Genomic DNA, 17,778 nt, shown 5'->3' on the forward strand with positions numbered 1-17,778 from the left:
TAAATATGTCATTTTTAAAATAAAGGGATTACAAAAATATCTCCACTTCTTTGTTCCACTTTCCAATTGATGATTTGTCGACTTTAAACATCTCTTAAATGACACTTAACCCAGATCTTGATGTTCTTATAGTGTACTTTCTCCTCTTTAAAAGGTTTGTGAACCTTGGCATCAATGTCGTTCCCATCGCTGTGCCTTTTTTGTTGGTAGATCTTATTTTGAAAGGTGAAATAGCTATGTTCCAGAACAAACATCATTCCTGTTGGGATAGAACAGAAAATGTATTATAATTTTTTTCCCATAGCAATGTATGATATCTGCTATACTTATATTGTGCTCAATGTTGGTAAACACTGACATATAAATGGGTCCTCTATCTTATATTGCAGTGTTTCTCAACTCCAGTCCTCAAGACTCCACCACAGGTCATGTTTTCAGGATTTCCTTAGTATTGCACAGGTCATAATTTCATCACCTGCTCAAGCATTAATTCCATCACCTATGCAATACTAAGGCTTCTGTCACACTTCCGTCGGTATGGGGCTGTCACAATGCGTCGGCGTGACGTACCGACGGACGTTGTGAAAATTCGGCACAACGTGGGCATCGGATGCAGTTTTTCATTGCATCCGCTGCCCATTGTTAAGTCCTGGGGAGGAGGGGGCGGAGACGTCGCGATCCGTTGGCAATACAAGTCTATGGGCAAAAAAACGCATCCTGCGGGCAACTTTGCAGGATGCGTTTTTTTCAAAGAACAGCGCATTGCGACGGAGGCCAAACGACGCAAGTGTGAAAGGGGCCTAAAGAAATCCTGAAAACGTGACCTGTTGTGGGGTTTTGAGGACTGGAGTTGAGAAACACTATTATATTGGATTATAACTTTTGTAAATAGATCGGCATTGTTACAAGATTCCTGAGAGAATTGATCTACCTAGGGGGCTCTTTATGCTCTCATGGTACATGAGTAGGACATTTTCCTTGATCCAGTAGCCCCTAAAGAAGCAGCTGAACCCTAAAACGCATAATATTTCAACTGGCAACTATTTTTTTTTATTAATTTGACATGCATTTGTTTAATAAACACAATTGAACAGATCTTGGTGCCAACATAAAGATCCTTTAAGTTGTCCAATACTGTTGCCATTGATTCAAGAAAACCATTACATTTGAGACGCCCGGGCACAGTGGTCACCTGTCATATATACGGTATCTCAAAGTATGTGCTAAAGTAACTGGAAAGCTAAAGCAATTTTTTTTTTTTTTCTTTCACTTGACAATCAAGGGAAAGGGAACCTGTCAGCAGCATTGTGCAGTAGTTACACTGATTAAAATGATACCTTGGTTGATGAAATCTGTCTTGTGGTTGTTGTGTAATTGATATGCTTGCGCTCTGGGGCAGCCTGTGGCGGGGTAATGTATGTGGTCATCTGACTAGCTATTCATAATGCAGACTGCTGACAGGTCACTGATCCCTCACAGACCTGCCCATGTTTTACATTGTTACATAATGAATATTATATTATGTAAAACGGGGGGGGGGGGGGGGGGGCAGGTCCGTGACCTGACAGAAGCCATAGAGAAGACCTGCTCCCAACCCCCCCCCTCCCACAGGCTGCCCTGGAGCATGAGCATAACCTTAACTTAAAATTGAAAATAAAGATTAACAACCACAAGACGGATTTCATCACCAGGTATCATTGTAATCAGTATAACGGTACTGACCTGACACTGTCTGTAGTTTACTGAGCTCAATCCTGCTTACCGGTTCCCTTTAATAAAAATCAGTTACATAACCATTTCATAATGTTAGTTTAGTATGAAAATATGCTTCCAAACTAAAGCCAATCCTAGGGGAGAATCTCACTTGCAGGATGTTGAGGACCTTCATCTTAAAAAAAAAATAATAATATATATATATTTTTTTTTTCCATAAAGTTGCTTAAATTCTGGATAGTTTTTCGGTTATGTCCTGTGCATCTGTTTTTCTCAATAAATGTCCAAAGTTCTGTTTCATGGGGTTACTCGCATGGATGTTTTTTAATGTGATGTTTTGGGCATTTTTTTTTTTTTTGGGGGGGGGGGGGGGGGGAAGAAGGAGGGTTCGGTGGGAGGTTCCTAAATCAAAACTCTATAGTAGGTGACAGTATACTGGCCAACTTTGAAAGATAAGACCTGTGGGACACACTGCAGCCAAATCACTTTTTTCCAGGACGTCCCCCTGACAGCACATTGGAGGACGTCCTCCTCCTCCTTGCAGGGACAGGAAACACAACACGAGAGGTTAAAAGGTCCCACTCCACCCCCTTTCCCTCAGTGTTTTTCCTGTCCCTGCATGGATGGAGTCAGATCTCAGACAACGATTATGTCCTCAAGATAATCTCAGAGGGTTACAGAATAGAGTTAACATCCCGCGTACCTCAAAGGTGTATCTTACCAACAATGTTAGTCAAAGATTCCCCTATGTTTCTAGACCTACAAAAACTGTTCGACTCCGGGGTTATAGTTCGGGTTCCTACTCCAGAAATAGGTGCAGGTCACTATTCCTCTCTTTTTTCTATTCCAAAACCGTCAGGGGAATCCCGTACAATAATAAATTTAAAACCTCTAAACGTTTTCGTCAAATACAAACGGTTCAGAATGGAGTCGATCAGGTCCATCATTCATCTTATAAACAAAGATTCGGTAATGTGCACTCTCGATCTGAAGAGTGCGTATTATCAGGTCCCGATACATCTCTCTTCTCAGGAGCTTCTGAGATTCTCAGTAAGTCTTTCGGACATGACCTGCCACTTCCAATTTCAATGCCTCCCTTTCGGTCTAGCATCCGCCCCAAGAATTTTCACCAAATTGGTAGCAGAGGTGGTGGCTTTCTTAAGAAACCAAGGAATAACAATAATTCCATACTTGGACGATTTTCTGGTTGTGGCACGATCAAGGGCCATTCTGCTACAACACAGAGATCGGGTCATAGCAGTATTAGAGGAAATAGGATGGGTGGTCAACAGGAAAAAGTCACATTTAAAGCCAGAATCCCAGAAGATATTTCTAGGAGTACTCTTGGATTCTACAACCAGGCAGTCCTTCTTACCAAGGGACAAACGAACCTCATTAAAAAAGATGATCTTAGAATTCCAAAGAAGTCCAGTGACGATAAGAGCAGCTATGAAAATCTTGGGGAAGATGACAGCATGCATTCCGTGTGTCAGATGGGCTCAGGCTCACTCAAGGCCTTTACAAGAACAGATACTCATGGTATGGGATCGACGTCGTTCCACATTAGACAAGAGGCTAGAGCTATCAATGAAGACAAGAAGATCACTACGATGGTGGATCCAGGACTACAATCTAAAAAAGGGCATCCCTTGGATATCAACCCCTTGTGTGATAATCACCACAGATGCAAGTCAGTGGGGATGGGGAGCGCACCTGGAAGGAAAATTCTTTCAGGACAAGTGGCCCGAGGAGATCAGTCAGATGTCGTCAAATTACAGAGAATTATACGCAGTCTGGGAAGCTCTCAGAAGAAACCGTTCACGCCTAAAGGACAAACATGTAAAAATCCTATCCGACAATGTAACAGCGGTATCCTTTTTGAGGCATCAGGGAGGTTCCAAACACAAAGCGCTTCAAGGTCTAGCGCAGAGAATATTTGCCTGGGCAGAAGACGTTGTCTTATCTATAACAGCAGTGCATCTAGAAGGGTCACAGAACATACTAGCCGTCTATCTAAGCAGAAAGAAAGTTTCTCCAACCGAATGGGAACTAAGTCAAGAAATGTTCCAAATTCTTTGCCACCGTTGGGGAACGCCCAGGATAGATTTATTCGCCACAAGGAAAAATTCAAAGGTTCCCAGATTTTATTCCCTCAACCCTCTAGACATGCCGGAAGCAGTCGACGCCTTAAGTCAAGCATGGAGCGAACCTCTGTCTTACGCATTTCCACCAATAGCACTAATTCCAGTAGTGCTCAGGAAGATTCAGGAAGACCAGGCAACAGTGCTGACGATTGTACCATTCTGGCCAAAGAGAAGTTGGTTCCCATTGTTGGGGGCCATGGCAACGGAAGACCCTATCATACTCCCGTTATGGAAGGATATAATTCATCAAGGGCCTGTTTTACACCAAAACCCGGAGAGACTGCATCTGTCAGCATGGATCCTGAGAGGGACATCTTGAAATCCAGAGGTCTTTCAGATGAAGTAATTACAACCATCCAGGCTAGTAGGAAGCCTGTCACCTCTGCCATCTACCTCAAAATCTGGAAAAAATTTTGTATGGGAAGTGGCGGGTCAGCTGTGATTCCGGGGGTCTTAGATGTTCCTAGAGTCTTAAAATTCTTACAGGCAGGCTTTGACTTGGGGCTCAGGCCAGCTACAATTAAAGTCCAGATCTCGGCCCTTAGTACTTTTCTGGATTATCCATTAGCTTCCCACCCCTGGATAATCAGATTTGTGAGGGCTATCCAAAGATTACGGCCTACCTTGAGACAGCTAGCTCCCACATGGGACTTAAATTTAGTCCTTAGGTCTCTTTGTAAAGATCCCTATTCTCTAGAGGAGAACATGCCTATTTCAGTTCGTACCTGGAAGACGGCCTTCCTAGTAGCGATTACAACAGCTAAACGCGTAGGGGAGATTCAGGCTCTATCAATTAAGGATCCATATCTTCAAGTCAGAGAGGATCATATAATCCTAAAATTAGACCCAGCTTTTATTCTAAAAATAGCTTCAGCAAAAAATCGAGATCAGGAAATAATTTTACCTTCCTTTTGTGAGAACCCTTCTAATGAAAAAGAACAGGCTTTACACTCCCTGGATGTTAGGCAGGCAGTATTAAACTATCTAGAGGCCACTAGCTCCTGGAGGAAGGATTCTAATCTTTTTATCCTATTTGGAGGTAAGAATAAAGGTAAAAAAGCTTCCAAGGCGTCTATAGCTAGATGGATTACTACTATAATTTCAAAAGCCTACGCATCAGAAGGGATAGCGTGCCCAACAGGGATTAAAGCTCACTCTACTAGGGCTGTTTCAGCATCATGGGCTGAGCGAGCAGGAGCGTCACTAGATCAGATTTGCAAGGCAGCAACTTGGGCCAGAGTAAACACGTTCTGTAAGCACTATAAGCTAGACGTAGTAGCAGCTCAGCAGACGTCTTATGGGAGGAAAGTTCTCCAAGCAGTTGTCCCACCCTAAACGTAGTTTTCTTTGGTATTCTCCAATGTGCTGTCAGGGGGACGTCCTGGAAAATGGGTATTATTACCTACCGATAATTCGGTTTCCAGGAGTCCATCCTGACAGCACCGTTATTTCCCCCCCTATGCATGCCAGTTCATATGCTGTAATATGTTTGGTCAAATAAAGTTTTCAAAAGTATATCTATCCATGGTGTGGTACTTGTCAAAACACTGAGGGAAAGGGGGTGGAGTGGGACCTTTTAACCTCTCGTGTTGTGTTTCCTGTCCCTGCAAGGAGGAGGAGGACGTCCTCCAATGTGCTGTCAGGATGGACTCCTGGAAACCGAATTATCGGTAGGTAATAATACCCATTTTTTTTTTTGGTTTAACTACTAAACTTTAACCCTAAGCTCAGCCAGTCCTCTTTGTGAACCTGTAAAGAAATATTGCGCTTCTAGGTGTCCCACACAATTTCATACTGATTTGCTAGCCTCCACACATTAAGATGTCCCTCTGCGCCACGGTAAGATGTCCTTCTGTTCTACGGTAAGATGTCCCCCACACGCAGCGTCCTTCTGTTCTACGGTAAGATGTCCCCCACACGCAGCGTTCCTCTGCGCCACGGTAAGATGTCCCCCACACGCAGCGTTCCTCTGCGCCACGGTAAGATGTCCCCCACACGCAGCGTTCCTCTGCGCCACGGTAAGATGTCCCCCACACGCAGCGTTCCTCTGCGCCACGGTAAGATGCCCCCCACACGCAGCGTTCCTCTGCGCCACGGTAAGATGTCCCCCACACGCAGCGTTCCTCTGCGCCACGGTAAGATGCCCCCCACACGCAGCGTTCCTCTGCGCCACGGTAAGATGCCCCCCACACGCAGCGTTCCTCTGCGCCACGGTAAGATGTCCCCCACACGCAGCGTTCCTCTGCGCCACGGTAAGATGCCCCCCACACGCAGCGTTCCTCTGCGCCACGGTAAGATGCCCCCCACACGCAGCGTTCCTCTGCGCCACGGTAAGATGCCCCCCACACGCAGCGTTCCTCTGCGCCACGGTAAGATGTCCCCCACACGCAGCGTTCCTCTGCGCCACGGTAAGATGCCCCCCACACGCAGCGTTCCTCTGCGCCACGGTAAGATGCCCCCCACACGCAGCGTTCCTCTGCGCCACGGTAAGATGCCCCCCACACGCAGCGTTCCTCTGCGCCATGGTAATTTGCGTATACACACACGCAGCGTCCCTCTGCGCCGTGGTGACATGTGGGTATCAGCGTGGTGGAGCTGACAGCTGCTGTGCCACTATTGGAACGTTCTACGACTACTGATACGGTGGAGTTGGGACAACTCCGCAGATCTGGGAAGGCTGGAGGATTGGTGGGGGCCATTCGGCCTTTGGTTTTGTAAGTACTGCAGCCACTCAGCAGAACGACAAAGGGACTACAAGTCCCAGAAAGGCAAGGCTCCAGATAAGACTACCAGGAAGCATTGGAAACCGGGATGAGAAAGATCTCTAACTTCCAGCATGTCAAAAACTGCATATATAGGCTCTCATGGGATGCAAATGATCATTATTACAGGAGAGCACTACAAGTCCCAGATAATGAAAGCTGCAGATACAAGTCTATCATGCAACAGCAGAAGCGAACTACAGGTCCCAGAAAATACAAGTCTGTAATATTGGAAACCAGGAGCTACTCTACACGGAGGGTGATTAAACTACAAGTCCCAGGGAGTAAGAGCTGGAAAGATATGCTGTGGTTATGAGATGCCAGGAAACATATGAGAGAACTACAAGTCCCAGAACTTCAAAACTTCCACCTGCAGCAGCAGTGACTGCTCCTCACGTGACTGGTCACGTGTCCGTGACGTCATCGCTCGCTAGTCACCCGCTGCAGTATCCGGGCCCAGGCGCCTCATGCTGTGGTTCGGGTTTGGATTCGGAGGCTTCGGGTCGCTGAGATCCGGGACAGAGGCCGCACTGAGCGCCCCGCAGCCTGTGCAGCACCACGGCCTGGACGGGGAGACGCTCACCAAGGCCGTGCCGTCGTGGAGTTACACCGCCTACGTGACAGGTGCGCCACCTGCTGGCCACAGCGTGTATACCTGCTTATGATCACTGCCGTTGTGCCCCTTGTAGGAGTGTGTGACAGGTGCGCCACCTCCTGGACACAGCGTGTATGGCCTCTTATGAACTCTGCCTTTGTGCCCCTTGTAGGACTGCACTGTGTGACAAGAAGCTCTCTAGGTTTATTGGGACTTAAAGGGGGTTTCATTAATAATTCTGTAGCTATTTTTTTCTAGCTTTTTGTTAAAAATAATAAATTCACTATTCCTCACCTTTCCTGCTCTAGCTCTTCCCTGCTGTCCTGGTATTTGATGACTGGCTGCTTTGGTGACATCATGTTTTCAGTGCACATGACCGCTACATCCAATGGGCTCAGCAGCATCTGTCTACGTTGGCAGAGGCCAGTGATTGGCTGCAGCGGTGACGTAACCACAGCACATATGAGCACTGCAGCCAATCACTGGGCTCTGTCAACATATAGACAGTACGAGCCGCTGAGTCCAGTGACTGGCTGCAGTAGTCACTTGGCCTGTAGTCGTGTTACCACTGCAGCTAATTACTGGGCTATGTCAGTTTAGACAGCACAAAGTGCTCAGCTCAGTAATTGGCTGCAGCGGTCAGTTGCACTGCAGTCAATCACTAGACTCAGCAGCTTGTGCGGTCTATATTGGCAGAACCCAGTGTTTGGGCGTGTCCAATCAGTGGCCTTTGGCAATGTAGACAGTAAAAGCCCAGTGATTGGCTGCAGTGGTCACTTGCACTGTAGTCAGTGGCAACCCCACATGAGCACATGAACTGCTTCAACCAGTCACATGGCTCTGGCGATGTAGCGAACTGCCAAGGCCAGTGATTGGCTACAGCTTGTCAACAAAGACTGAGGAAGCGGCGGATCTGGGGAGGAGAAGAATGAGGTAGCTGTGTTACATTTTCTTGCCCATGGAGAGAAAATAATCCCAGACCGCCCCTTTAAGCTGATGAGCATCTGCTTCCTTTTCAGCTTTAATCGCTTTGTGGCTGTGACAGTGGAATTAATTGTTTTGGGGGGTTGAGCTCTAAGACTTAGGGTACCGTCACACAGTGCAATTTTCATCGCTACGACGGTACGATCCGTGACGCTCCAGCGTCGTAACAATATCACTCCAGCGTCGTAGACTGCTGTCACACTTTGCAATCTACGACGCTGGAGCGATAATTTCATGACGTATGTGCGATGTAGAAGCCGTTGGTTACTATGCGCACATCGTATACGATATATATTACACCATGCAATCATGCCGCCACAGCGGGACACTAGACGACGAAAGAAAGTTTCAAACGATCTGCTACGACGTACGATTCTCAGCGGGGTCCCTGATCGCAGGAGCGTGTCAGACACTGCGATCTCGTAACTATATCGCTCGAACGTCACGAATCGTGCCGTTGTAGCGATCAAAATTGCACTGTGTGACAGTACCCTAAGGGATTCTAGGAAACTGGATTTGGGCACTTGCTTATCTTTTCACCCATGGGTGTGTGATTTCCAGGAGTCCAACCTGTTTTCTTGTACCAGCAACTGTCCTGATCTGCTGCAGCTCTTGGCAGAGGATGGTCAGGGATGGAGAAGGCTGGCACTGAGATGGGTCCGGGAAGGAGGAGGCTGGCACTGAGATGGGTCCGGGAAGGAGGAGGCTGGCACTGAGATGGGTCAGGGATGGAGAAGGCTGGTACTGAGATGGGTCAGGGATGGAGAAGGCTGGCACTGAGATGGGTCAGGGATGGAGAAGGCTGGCACTGAGATGGGTCCGGGAAGGAGGAGGCTGGCACTGAGATGGGTCCGGGAAGGAGGAGGCTGGCACTGAGATGGGTCCGGGAAGGAGGAGGCTGGCACTGAGATGGGTCCGGGAAGGAGGAGGCTGGCACTGAGATGGGTCAGGGATGGAGAAGGCTGGTACTGAGATGGGTCAGGGATGGAGAAGGCTGGCACTGAGATGGGTCAGGGATGGAGAAGGCTGGCACTGAGATGGGTCAGGGAATGAGAAGGCTGGCACTGAGATGGGTTAGGGAAGGAGGAGGCTGGCACTGACATGGGTCGGGGAAGGAGGAGGCTGGCGCTGACATGGGTCGGGGAAGGAGGAGGCTGGCGCTGACATGGGTCAGGGAAGGAGGAGGCTGGCGCTGAGATGGGTCAGGGAAGGAGGAGGCTGGCACTGAGATGGGTCCGGGAAGGAGGAGGCTGTCACTGAGATGGGTCAGGGATGGAGAAGGCCAGCAGAGAGGAGAATTAGGGATGGAGAAGGCTGGCACTGCGATGGGTCAGGGAAGGAGGAGGCTGGCACTGAGATGGGTCAGGGAAGGAGGAGGCTGGCACTGAGATGGGTCACGGATGGAGAAGGCTGGCACAGAGGAGGGTCCGGGATGGAGAAGGCTGGCACTGCGATGGGTCAGGGAAGGAGGAGGCTGGCACTGCGATGGGTCAGGGAAGGAGGAGGCTGGCACTGAGATGGGTCACGGATGGAGAAGGCTGGCACAGAGGAGGGTCCGGGATGGAGAAGGCTGGCACTGCGATGGGTCAGGGAAGGAGGAGGCTGGCACTGCGATGGGTCAGGGAAGGAGGAGGCTGGCACTGAGATGGGTCACGGATGGAGAAGGCTGGCACAGAGGAGGGTCCGGGATGGAGAAGGCTGGCACTGCGATGGGTCAGGGAAGGAGGAGGCTGGCACTGAGATTGGTCAGGGATGGAGAAGGCTGGCACTGCGATGGGTCAGGGAAGGAGGAGGCTGGCACTGAGATGGGTCCGGGAAGGAGGAGGCTGGCACTGAGATGGGTCCGGGAAGGAGGAGGCTGGCACTGAGATGGGTCAGGGATGGAGAAGGCTGGTACTGAGATGGGTCAGGGATGGAGAAGGCTGGCACTGAGATGGGTCAGGGATGGAGAAGGCTGGCACTGAGATGGGTCAGGGAATGAGAAGGCTGGCACTGAGATGGGTTAGGGAAGGAGGAGGCTGGCACTGACATGGGTCGGGGAAGGAGGAGGCTGGCGCTGACATGGGTCGGGGAAGGAGGAGGCTGGCGCTGACATGGGTCAGGGAAGGAGGAGGCTGGCGCTGAGATGGGTCAGGGAAGGAGGAGGCTGGCACTGAGATGGGTCCGGGAAGGAGGAGGCTGTCACTGAGATGGGTCAGGGATGGAGAAGGCCAGCAGAGAGGAGAATTAGGGATGGAGAAGGCTGGCACTGCGATGGGTCAGGGAAGGAGGAGGCTGGCACTGAGATGGGTCAGGGAAGGAGGAGGCTGGCACTGAGATGGGTCACGGATGGAGAAGGCTGGCACAGAGGAGGGTCCGGGATGGAGAAGGCTGGCACTGCGATGGGTCAGGGAAGGAGGAGGCTGGCACTGCGATGGGTCAGGGAAGGAGGAGGCTGGCACTGAGATGGGTCACGGATGGAGAAGGCTGGCACAGAGGAGGGTCCGGGATGGAGAAGGCTGGCACTGCGATGGGTCAGGGAAGGAGGAGGCTGGCACTGAGATGGGTCACGGATGGAGAAGGCTGGCACAGAGGAGGGTCCGGGATGGAGAAGGCTGGCACTGCGATGGGTCAGGGAAGGAGGAGGCTGGCACTGAGATTGGTCAGGGATGGAGAAGGCTGGCACTGCGATGGGTCAGGGAAGGAGGAGGCTGGCACTGAGATGGGTCAGGGAAGGAGAAGCCTGGCACTGCGATGGGTCAGGGATGGAGAAGGCTGGCACTGAGATGGGTCAGGGAAGGAGAAGGCCAGCAGAGAGGAGAATTAGGGATGGAGAAGGCTGGCACTGAGATGGGTCAGGGAAGGAGGAGGCTGGCACTGAGATGGGTCAGGGATGGAGAAGGCTGGCACTGCGATGGGTCAGTGAAGGAGGAGGCTGGCACTGAGATGGGTCAGGGAAGGAGGAGGCTGGCACTGAGATGGGTCAGGGATGGAGAAGGCTGGCACAGAAGAGGGTCAGGGATGGAGAAGGCTGGCACTGCGATAGGTACGGAAGGAGGAGGCTGGCACTGAGATGGGTCAGGGATGGAGAAGGCTGGCACAGAGGAGGGTTAGGGTTGGAGAAGGCTGGCACTGCGATGGGTCAGGGAAGGAGGAGGCTGGCACTGAGATGGGTCACGGATGGAGAAGGCTGGCACAGAGGAGGGTCCGGGATGGAGAAGGCTGGCACTGCGATGGGTCAGGGAAGGAGGAGGCTGGCACTGAGATGGGTCAGGGATGGAGAAGGCTGGCACTGCGATGGGTCAGGGAAGGAGGAGGCTGGCACTGAGATGGGTCCCGGATGGAGAAGGCTGCGATGGGTCAGGGAAGGAGGAGGCTGGCACTGAGATGGGTCAGGGAAGGAGAAGCCTGGCACTGCGATGGGTCAGGGATGGAGAAGGCTGGCACTGAGATGGGTCAGGGAAGGAGAAGGCCAGCAGCAGAGAGGAGAATTAGGGATGGAGAAGGCTGGCACTGAGATGGGTCAGGGAAGGAGGAGGCTGGCACTGAGATGGGTCAGGGATGGAGAAGGCTGGCACTGCGATGGGTCAGTGAAGGAGGAGGCTGGCACTGAGATGGGTCAGGGAAGGAGGAGGCTGGCACTGAGATGGGTCAGGGATGGAGAAGGCTGGCACTGCGATAGGTACGGAAGGAGGAGGCTGGCACTGAGATGGGTCAGGGATGGAGAAGGCTGGCACTGCGATGGGTCAGTGAAGGAGGAGGCTGGCACTGAGATGGGTCAGTGAAGGAGGAGGCTGGCACAGAGGAGGGTCAGGGATGGAGAAGGCTGGCACTGCGATAGGTACGGAAGGACTAGGCTGGCACTGAGATGGGTCAGGGATGGAGAAGGCTGGCATTGCGATGGGTCAGTGAAGGAGGAGGCTGGCACTGAGATGGGTCAGGGATGGAGAAGGCTGGCACAGAGGAGGGTTAGGGTTGGAGAAGGCTGGCACTGCGATAGGTACGGAAGGAGGAGGCTGGCACTGAGATGGGTCAGGGATGGAGAAGGCTGGCACAGAGGAGGGTTAGGGTTGGAGAAGGCTGGCACAGGAGGAGCAGGGATGGAGAAGGCTGGCACTGCGATGGGTCAGGGAAGGAGGAGGCTGGCATTGAGATGGGTCAGGGAAGGAGAAGGCTGGCACTGAGATGGGTCAGGGAAGGAGGAGGCTGGCATTGAGATGGGTCAGGGAAGGAGAAGGCTGGCACTGAGATGGGTCAGGGAAGGAGGAGGCTGTCACTGAGATGGGTCAGGGAAGGAGGAGGCTGTCACTGAGATGGGTCAGGGAAGGAGGAGGCTGGCACTGAGATGGGTCAGGGATGGAGAAGGCTGGCACTGAGATGGGTCAGGGAAGGAGGAGGCTGGCACTGAGATGGGTCAGGGATGGAGAAGGCTGGCACTGAGATGGGTCAGGGATGGAGAAGGCTGTCACTGAGATGGGTCAGGGAAGGAGGAGGCTGGCACTGAGATGGGTCAGGGAAGGAGGAGGCTGGCACTGAGATGGGTCAGGGAAGGAGGAGGCTGGCGCTGAGATGGGTCACGGATGGAGAAGGCTGGCACAGAGGAGGGTCAGGGATGGAGAAGGCTGGCACTGCGATGGGTCAGGGAAGGAGGAGGCTGGCACTGAGATGGGTCACGGATGGAGAAGGCTGGCACAGAGGAGGGTCCGGGATGGAGAAGGCTGGCACTGCGATGGGTCAGGGAAGGAGGAGGCTGGCACTGAGATGGGTCAGGGAAGGAGAAGCCTGGCACTGCGATGGGTCAGGGATGGAGAAGGCTGGCACTGAGATGGGTCAGGGAAGGAGAAGGCCAGCAGAGAGGAGATTTAGGGATGGAGAAGGCTGGCACTGAGATGGGTCAGGGAAGGAGGAGGCTGGCACTGAGATGGGTCAGGGATGGAGAAGGCTGGCACTGCGATGGGTCAGTGAAGGAGGAGGCTGGCACTGAGATGGGTCATCGAAGGAGGAGGCTGGCACTGAGATGGGTCAGGGATGGAGAAGGCTGGCACAGAGGAGGGTCAGGGATGGAGAAGGCTGGCACTGCGATAGGTACGGAAGGAGGAGGCTGGCACTGAGATGGGTCAGGGATGGAGAAGGCTGGCACAGAGGAGGGTTAGGGTTGGAGAAGGCTGGCACTGCGATGGGTCAGGGAAGGAGGAGGCTGGCACTGAGATGGGTCACGGATGGAGAAGGCTGGCACAGAGGAGGGTCCGGGATGGAGAAGGCTGGCACTGCGATGGGTCAGGGAAGGAGGAGGCTGGCACTGCGATGGGTCAGGGAAGGAGGAGGCTGGCACTGAGATGGGTCACGGATGGAGAAGGCTGGCACAGAGGAGGGTCCGGGATGGAGAAGGCTGGCACTGCGATGGGTCAGGGAAGGAGGAGGCTGGCACTGAGATTGGTCAGGGATGGAGAAGGCTGGCACTGAGATGGGTCAGGGAAGGAGGAGGCTGGCACTGAGATGGGTCACGGATGGAGAAGGCTGGCACAGAGGAGGGTCCGGGATGGAGAAGGCTGGCACTGCGATGGGTCAGGGAAGGAGGAGGCTGGCACTGCGATGGGTCAGGGATGGAGAAGGCTGGCACTGAGATGGGTCAGGGAAGGAGAAGGCCAGCAGCAGAGAGGAGAATTAGGGATGGAGAAGGCTGGCACTGAGATGGGTCAGGGAAGGAGGAGGCTGGCACTGAGATGGGTCAGGGATGGAGAAGGCTGGCACTGCGATGGGTCAGTGAAGGAGGAGGCTGGCACTGAGATAGGTCAGGGAAGGAGGAGGCTGGCACTGAGATGGGTCAGGGATGGAGAAGGCTGGCACAGAGGAGGGTCAGGGATGGAGAAGGCTGGCACTGCGATAGGTACGGAAGGAGGAGGCTGGCACTGAGATGGGTCAGGGATGGAGAAGGCTGGCACAGAGGAGGGTTAGGGTTTGGGAAGGCTGGCACAGGAGGATCAGGGATGGAGAAGGCTGGCACTGCGATGGGTCAGGGAAGGAGGAGGCTGGCATTGAGATGGGTCAGGGAAGGAGAAGGCTGGCACTGAGATGGGTCAGGGAAGGAGGAGGCTGGCATTGAGATGGGTCAGGGAAGGAGAAGGCTGGCACTGAGATGGGTCAGGGAAGGAGGAGGCTGTCACTGAGATGGGTCAGGGAAGGAGGAGGCTGGCACTGAGATGGGTCAGGGATGGAGAAGGCTGGCACTGAGATGGGTCAGGGAAGGAGGAGGCTGTCACTGAGATGGGTCAGGGAAGGAGGAGGCTGTCACTGAGATGGGTCAGGGAAGGAGGAGGCTGGCACTGAGATGGGTCAGGGAAGGAGGAGGCTGGCACTGAGATGGGTCAGGGATGGAGAAGGCTGGCACTGAGATGGGTCAGGGAAGGAGGAGGCTGTCACTGAGATGGGTCAGGGAAGGAGGAGGCTGGCACTGAGATGGGTCAGGGAAGGAGGAGGCTGGCACTGAGATGGGTCAGGGAAGGAGGAGGCTGTCACTGAGATGGGTCAGGGAAGGAGGAGGCTGTCACTGAGATGGGTCAGGGAAGGAGGAGGCTGGCACTGAGATGGGTCAGGGATGGAGAAGGCTGGCACTGAGATGGGTCAGGGAAGGAGGAGGCTGGCACTGAGATGGGTCAGGGATGGAGAAGGCTGGCACTGAGAAGGGTCAGGGATGGAGAAGGCTGGCACTGAGATGGGTCAGGGAAGGAGGAGGCTGGCGCTGAGATGGGTCAGGGAAGGAGGAGGCTGGCGCTGAGATGGGTCAGGGAAGGAGGAGGCTGGCGCTGAGATGGGTCAGGGAAGGAGGAGGCTGGCGCTGAGATGGGTCAGGGAAGGAGGAGACTGGCACTGAGATGGTAAACACAAAGGCCACCCAAAATATTAGACAGGCCACAAAATGTTTAAGTTCAAAAGCGTATATTTTTATTTATATCAGATGGATAAAACCTCAAGACAAATACACAATCAAAAAAATGTAGAAATCCCTCCGATCTAGAAACAGATCCCGTGTAAATACACGGATGCCCATATACTGACACCTATATAATAAATTTTAAGCAAGCCACAAATGACTTCTACCGTATATACTGTCATAAAGTTCCTAGGTGATATGTCTGATGAATAACCTAAAAAAAGAACCCCATATAAAAGTGTTTAAGAGCATAAATATAGATTACTTCCCACTTAAATCAATATGGCATGTATTAAGTAACCCTAGAGTGGTAATTCAGGGGATATTACTATAACATTAACAATTAATATCCTGGTTAAAAAACCTAAATAGAAAAACCAGACTAAAGTGCCAAAGTGCCTACATTGATTGCGGGTTCAATGTAGGCACTGTAGTCTCGTTTTTCAGGGATGAAGAAGGCTGGCACTGAGATTGGTCAGGGAAGGAGAAGGCTGGCACTGAGATGGGTCAGGGAAGGAGAAGGCTGGCACTGCGATGGGTCAGGGATGGAGAAGGCTGGCACTGAGATGGGTCAGGGAAGGAGGAGGCTGGCACTGAGATGGGTCAGGGATGGAGAAGGCCAGCAGAGAGGAGAATTAGGGATGGAGAAGGCTGGCACTGCGATGGGTCAGGGAAGGAGGAGGCTGGCACTGAGATGGGTCACGGATGGAGAAGGCTGGCACAGAGGAGGGTCAGGGATGGAGAAGGCTGGCACTGCGATAGGTACGGAAGGAGGAGGCTAGCACTGAGATGGGTCAGGGATGGAGAAGGCTGGCATTGCGATGGGTCAGTGAAGGAGGAGGCTGGCACTGAGATGGGTCAGGGATGGAGAAGGCTGGCACAGAGGAGGGTTAGGGTTGGAGAAGGCTGGCACTGCGATAGGTACGGAAGGAGGAGGCTGGCACTGAGATGGGTCAGGGATGGAGAAGGCTGGCACAGAGGAGGGTTAGGGTTGGAGAAGGCTGGCACAGGAGGATCAGGGATGGAGAAGGCTGGCACTGCGATGGGTCAGGGAAGGAGGAGGCTGGCATTGAGATGGGTCAGGGAAGGAGAAGGCTGGCACTGAGATGGGTCAGGGAAGGAGGAGGCTGGCATTGAGATGGGTCAGGGAAGGAGAAGGCTGGCACTGAGATGGGTCAGGGAAGGAGGAGGCTGTCACTGAGATGGGTCAGGGAAGGAGGAGGCTGTCACTGAGATGGGTCAGGGAAGGAGGAGGCTGGCACTGAGATGGGTCAGGGATGGAGAAGGCTGGCACTGAGATGGGTCAGGGAAGGAGGAGGCTGGCACTGAGATGGGTCAGGGATGGAGAAGGCTGGCACTGAGATGGGTCAGGGATGGAGAAGGCTGTCACTGAGATGGGTCAGGGAAGGAGGAGGCTGGCACTGAGATGGGTCAGGGAAGGAGGAGGCTGGCACTGAGATGGGTCAGGGAAGGAGGAGGCTGGCACTGAGATGGGTCAGGGAAGGAGGAGGCTGGCGCTGAGATGGGTCACGGATGGAGAAGGCTGGCACAGAGGAGGGTCAGGGATGGAGAAGGCTGGCACTGCGATGGGTCAGGGAAGGAGGAGGCTGGCACTGAGATGGGTCACGGATGGAGAAGGCTGGCACAGAGGAGGGTCCGGGATGGAGAAGGCTGGCACTGCGATGGGTCAGGGAAGGAGGAGGCTGGCACTGAGATGGGTCAGGGAAGGAGAAGCCTGGCACTGCGATGGGTCAGGGATGGAGAAGGCTGGCACTGAGATGGGTCAGGGAAGGAGAAGGCCAGCAGAGAGGAGAATTAGGGATGGAGAAGGCTGGCACTGAGATGGGTCAGGGAAGGAGGAGGCTGGCACTGAGATGGGTCAGGGATGGAGAAGGCTGGCACTGCGATGGGTCAGTGAAGGAGGAGGCTGGCACTGAGATGGGTCAGGGAAGGAGGAGGCTGGCACTGAGATGGGTCAGGGATGGAGAAGGCTGGCACAGAGGAGGGTCAGGGATGGAGAAGGCTGGCACTGCGATAGGTACGGAAGGAGGAGGCTGGCACTGAGATGGGTCAGGGATGGAGAAGGCTGGCACAGAGGAGGGTTAGGGTTGGAGAAGGCTGGCACTGCGATGGGTCAGGGAAGGAGGAGGCTGGCACTGAGATGGGTCACGGATGGAGAAGGCTGGCACAGAGGAGGGTCCGGGATGGAGAAGGCTGGCACTGCGATGGGTCAGGGAAGGAGGAGGCTGGCACTGCGATGGGTCAGGGAAGGAGGAGGCTGGCACTGAGATGGGTCACGGATGGAGAAGGCTGGCACAGAGGAGGGTCCGGGATGGAGAAGGCTGGCACTGCGATGGGTCAGGGAAGGAGGAGGCTGGCACTGAGATTGGTCAGGGATGGAGAAGGCTGGCACTGAGATGGGTCAGGGAAGGAGGAGGCTGGCACTGAGATGGGTCACGGATGGAGAAGGCTGGCACAGAGGAGGGTCCGGGATGGAGAAGGCTGGCACTGCGATGGGTCAGGGAAGGAGGAGGCTGGCACTGCGATGGGTCAGGGATGGAGAAGGCTGGCACTGAGATGGGTCAGGGAAGGAGAAGGCCAGCAGAGAGGAGAATTAGGGATGGAGAAGGCTGGCACTGAGATGGGTCAGGGAAGGAGGAGGCTGGCACT

At 53.3% G+C, this 17,778-nt stretch overlaps 1 protein-coding gene and 1 long non-coding RNA gene across 3 annotated transcripts in view; one reads left to right on the forward strand and one right to left on the reverse strand.

Moving 5' to 3' along the window:
- LOC138641948 (uncharacterized) lies at window positions 1–7,127 on the reverse strand. The gene is made up of 2 exons (XR_011313968.1): window positions 6,990–7,127; window positions 1–259 (listed from the first exon to the last, which is right to left on the reverse strand). It is a non-coding gene; the product is annotated as an uncharacterized lncRNA (long non-coding RNA).
- Window positions 7,087–17,778, forward strand: part of LOC138641936 (RCC1 domain-containing protein 1-like) — a 22,071-nt gene continuing 11,379 nt past the window's right edge. For both annotated transcript variants that reach the window (XM_069729769.1, XM_069729777.1), the window contains exon 1: window positions 7,087–7,243. In XM_069729769.1, coding sequence (XP_069585870.1) covers window positions 7,087–7,243 — 157 coding nt within the window. The remainder of the gene's footprint in view (window positions 7,244–17,778) is intronic.

The sequence above is a fragment of the Ranitomeya imitator genome, chromosome 1 (assembly GCF_032444005.1).
Source record: "Ranitomeya imitator isolate aRanImi1 chromosome 1, aRanImi1.pri, whole genome shotgun sequence".
In the NCBI taxonomy this organism is placed as follows: domain Eukaryota; kingdom Metazoa; phylum Chordata; class Amphibia; order Anura; family Dendrobatidae; genus Ranitomeya; species Ranitomeya imitator.